Source organism: Oncorhynchus mykiss, chromosome 16 (assembly GCF_013265735.2).
Source record: "Oncorhynchus mykiss isolate Arlee chromosome 16, USDA_OmykA_1.1, whole genome shotgun sequence".
Lineage (NCBI taxonomy): Eukaryota > Metazoa > Chordata > Actinopteri > Salmoniformes > Salmonidae > Oncorhynchus > Oncorhynchus mykiss.
Window position 1 is genome coordinate 6,971,994 of NC_048580.1, and position 3,015 is coordinate 6,975,008.

The 3,015-nt window shown below is 42.3% G+C and overlaps 1 protein-coding gene across 1 annotated transcript; it reads right to left on the reverse strand.

Annotated features, from left to right (window-relative positions):
• Positions 1 to 928: 928 nt before the first annotated feature.
• On the reverse strand, positions 929 to 2,513 carry prr18 (proline rich 18). Its single transcript, XM_021564631.2, has one exon. It carries the CDS (start codon positions 2,189 to 2,191, stop codon positions 1,442 to 1,444), a length of 750 nt encoding a protein of 249 aa, XP_021420306.1. The 5' UTR covers positions 2,192 to 2,513; the 3' UTR covers positions 929 to 1,441.
• Positions 2,514 to 3,015: the final 502 nt, after the last annotated feature.

Sequence of the window (3,015 nt, forward strand, 5' to 3'; positions counted from 1 at the left end):
CAAGTGTCGTAACAGCAATGACCGGGGTTAACTGGTCTGTTTAAGACATGTGTATATAGAGTGGTTGCCATGATACGAACAGGCCCTATTCAATAGGCCATATTCACTGGGCTGTTTAGAGTGTCCCTTCTCTCTCTCTCTCCCTCTCTCTAACAGCAGGCGTGCACCAATCCTCTCTGAGCAGTGCACCCGATCAGTTCTATAACAACCCTATAAGGCCACAGGATGTCGATGCTTTGGCTGTGGCTTTATAACAACAACGGGGTGATGTATCCGATACGAAAACATTAAAATACATTTTGTTCAGCTGCAAACCGAGTTGATTGACACGATAAGCCACTAGGCCTAGACATATTGATTAAATCAACGGCTTAAAGACCTAATGGCATTAATGTGTGCACTAGCCTAGGCCACTAGTCCGACTCCTTAGTAGGCTAATGCTTTGGCATTTGTCAGCGGGTGCTGTTGCACGAGAGCTCTCTGACAACCCCGATTAACACACATTCTCATAAGAAGCTTATCTAGTTTAGCGCCCCAAAATGACTCAAAAGTAGCATATACAAGAAACCTTGTGAAGCCTAAGCTTTCAATGACGTCTGAGCCATCGAGTCATTCTTGACTTTTGACTTGTTGATCGGGCAGAACCAATCGCCATTGGTTACAGTTGTCATCATAGCTACAGACCTTCATTCAAGGACTGGATACAGGAGGATATGTCTACCATTTGGATACATAGCGGACTAGAAACTGAATTTGCCTAATTCGATTTTGTATTGGGTTTATTGATCATTAAACTGCCAGGGTAACGTCTACACTAATGAAATAAGTCAAATGATCCGTGCATGTAGATTGAAAACATTTTTTACTTCATAAAAATGTCAGGATAGAACGAAACATTTGAGCTGATACAAACCCCCCCCCCAATAAATAAGGTAGGCCTACAAATCAGATCCACGTCCACAACATGTTTTCTATCATTTCACAGACAGTCCAAAAAAAAAAAACAGGTGCATCTTCTGAGAGGTGCACCCAACAACAACAACAACAAAAAACGCACAAAGTAACCCTGTCGTTGCCGTTGACAGCTATTGTTCTTGGACACAATGGTAGAGAGGGGTCCTTGGATCGCAGGCGGCGCATGCCAACCAACGGATAAAGGCGCCTCAATAAAAACATAAGCACGTGCAAAAGAAGAGAACACACGATTTTGACAGTGAACATGAAAGGCTATTCAATTCAGGCATCATTAGAATTATTAGACTAGTAAAAAAAACAACATTCCCATGTGTGTGGAAACAGTGTTCGCCGTGCGTAATGGTGAGCAGTGTCAGTGGATAGGCTACTAAGAATCCATCATATATTTTGTGTAGGCTACAATGTGCAATGTTCCTAGCTTGCCTTGTCACATCATATTAAAGTCTTATAATATGAGAAGCATTCGTCAGCAGCTTTTTAGGTGCGGAAGGGTAGATAGTTTGTCCACTTTCCCAAAAGCAGCAGCACTTTCCACTCCTTTCAGCCATTCTTTGCATTTCCTCACCACCGTCTCATCCACATCGCCATCTTCTTCTTCGTATTCCACGTCATCGTATTTATACTGATCATTTAGTAAAGATATTTTGACTATGGTTGTGATGTCCTCTGCGTGTTCCAGATTGGCGACGGGAATGGTCGAGCTTTTGGAACCACCTTGAGTCCGTTTGGATGGAAAGACTCGCCTGTGCCGAAAGTCTACGGACACGCAACCCTTCTGCTGTTTGGCTAGCATCTGTTTTTCTAAGCTGCGCTTCTGAATAACGAGAATGGCCTCCGGTGTGAGGCTCAGAGAGAATTGAATCTTCCTTTCTTCTCCTGCCTCGTCCTTTCCTATGGAACTCCGCGAGGACTGCTTGCCCCTGTCCCGGTGCGTGGTGGATTCCACAGAGCTGTAAAGCGGAACGCTCTCGCACGAGTCTTGAGATTGTTTGGGTAAAGTTAGCCAGGAGCTCTTTAAACCCTCTGTCTCCTGAATCGGGAGTTTAGTTTTCTGTTGTTGGGGTTTTCGCCCCAAATTCCTCAGATTGGCTGTAGTCCAAGACTTCGAGATCTTTTCCTTCTCCGAGTCTTTTTCCTCCGTCTGTTTCTTTTTCCTGAACAGCTCTCTCCCGGGAGAAGAGATTCGTTGATGGAGATTTATCGGCGGAAAAGGCATTATTGGGATTTAAAAGGGATCCGACCACAAAAGCAACGTCTTCTATTGAACAGAATAATACTTTTAAACTCGAAGACTGTAAATAAATATACTGTATTCCAATTGCATTGTCCGATCAAGTAAAAATGAGGTATCTTGAATGCCGCAATGAGCAACAGCGCTGTAATCCGTTTTGTAATTCAACTGGTGTGAAGATGCGGGTTGTCTGGTATTTATAAGGCTCGTCCGTGGGAGGCGTGTCCACGGAAAGAGCGGAGGAGCGGAAGGCACGCGACTAAACAAAGGCAACAACCGTATAAAAACAAGCGTGGCTTCTGCGGGGCCTTTAGGATAGTGATGTCATTCATTCCACGTAGTACTTTAAATGTAACAGTATCCTTGTTGAATGTAAAAAAAAAAAACGTTTAAAAACTGACCAATAACATGAGTCTTACTATTCAGGGGACTGACGTTACAGGGCTGACGTCAATTCCCATTTACATTTCAGTAGAACGTTCACAATTTTTCCATTCAGTTCATCCACTGAAATTAAAATTAAAAACCAAATACATTTGATTAAAGAAATAAAGAACACACACACACAATATTGTTATAGCTATTTATAATTTACCAGTGACAAATGTCCATTTACCTAGTATGTCTGGTATAGATCCATCTGCCTTTTTCTCTGTCGAAACCTGATTGTCAATCGTCTAGGGATATATATTAACGAATTAGGGATGAAGTGTATTGACTGTTTCGACATCAATAGTTTCTACATCAATTTTGAATAAATAGTGAGCAAAATTCCATTTCATTCAGAGGTATAATATTGTTTTCAGAGG

Excerpts from the sequence above, each read along its gene's own strand:
- prr18 (XM_021564631.2), bottom strand. The coding sequence starts at position 2,191 with ATGCCTTTTCCGCCGATAAATCTCCATCAACGAATCTCTTCTCCCGGG.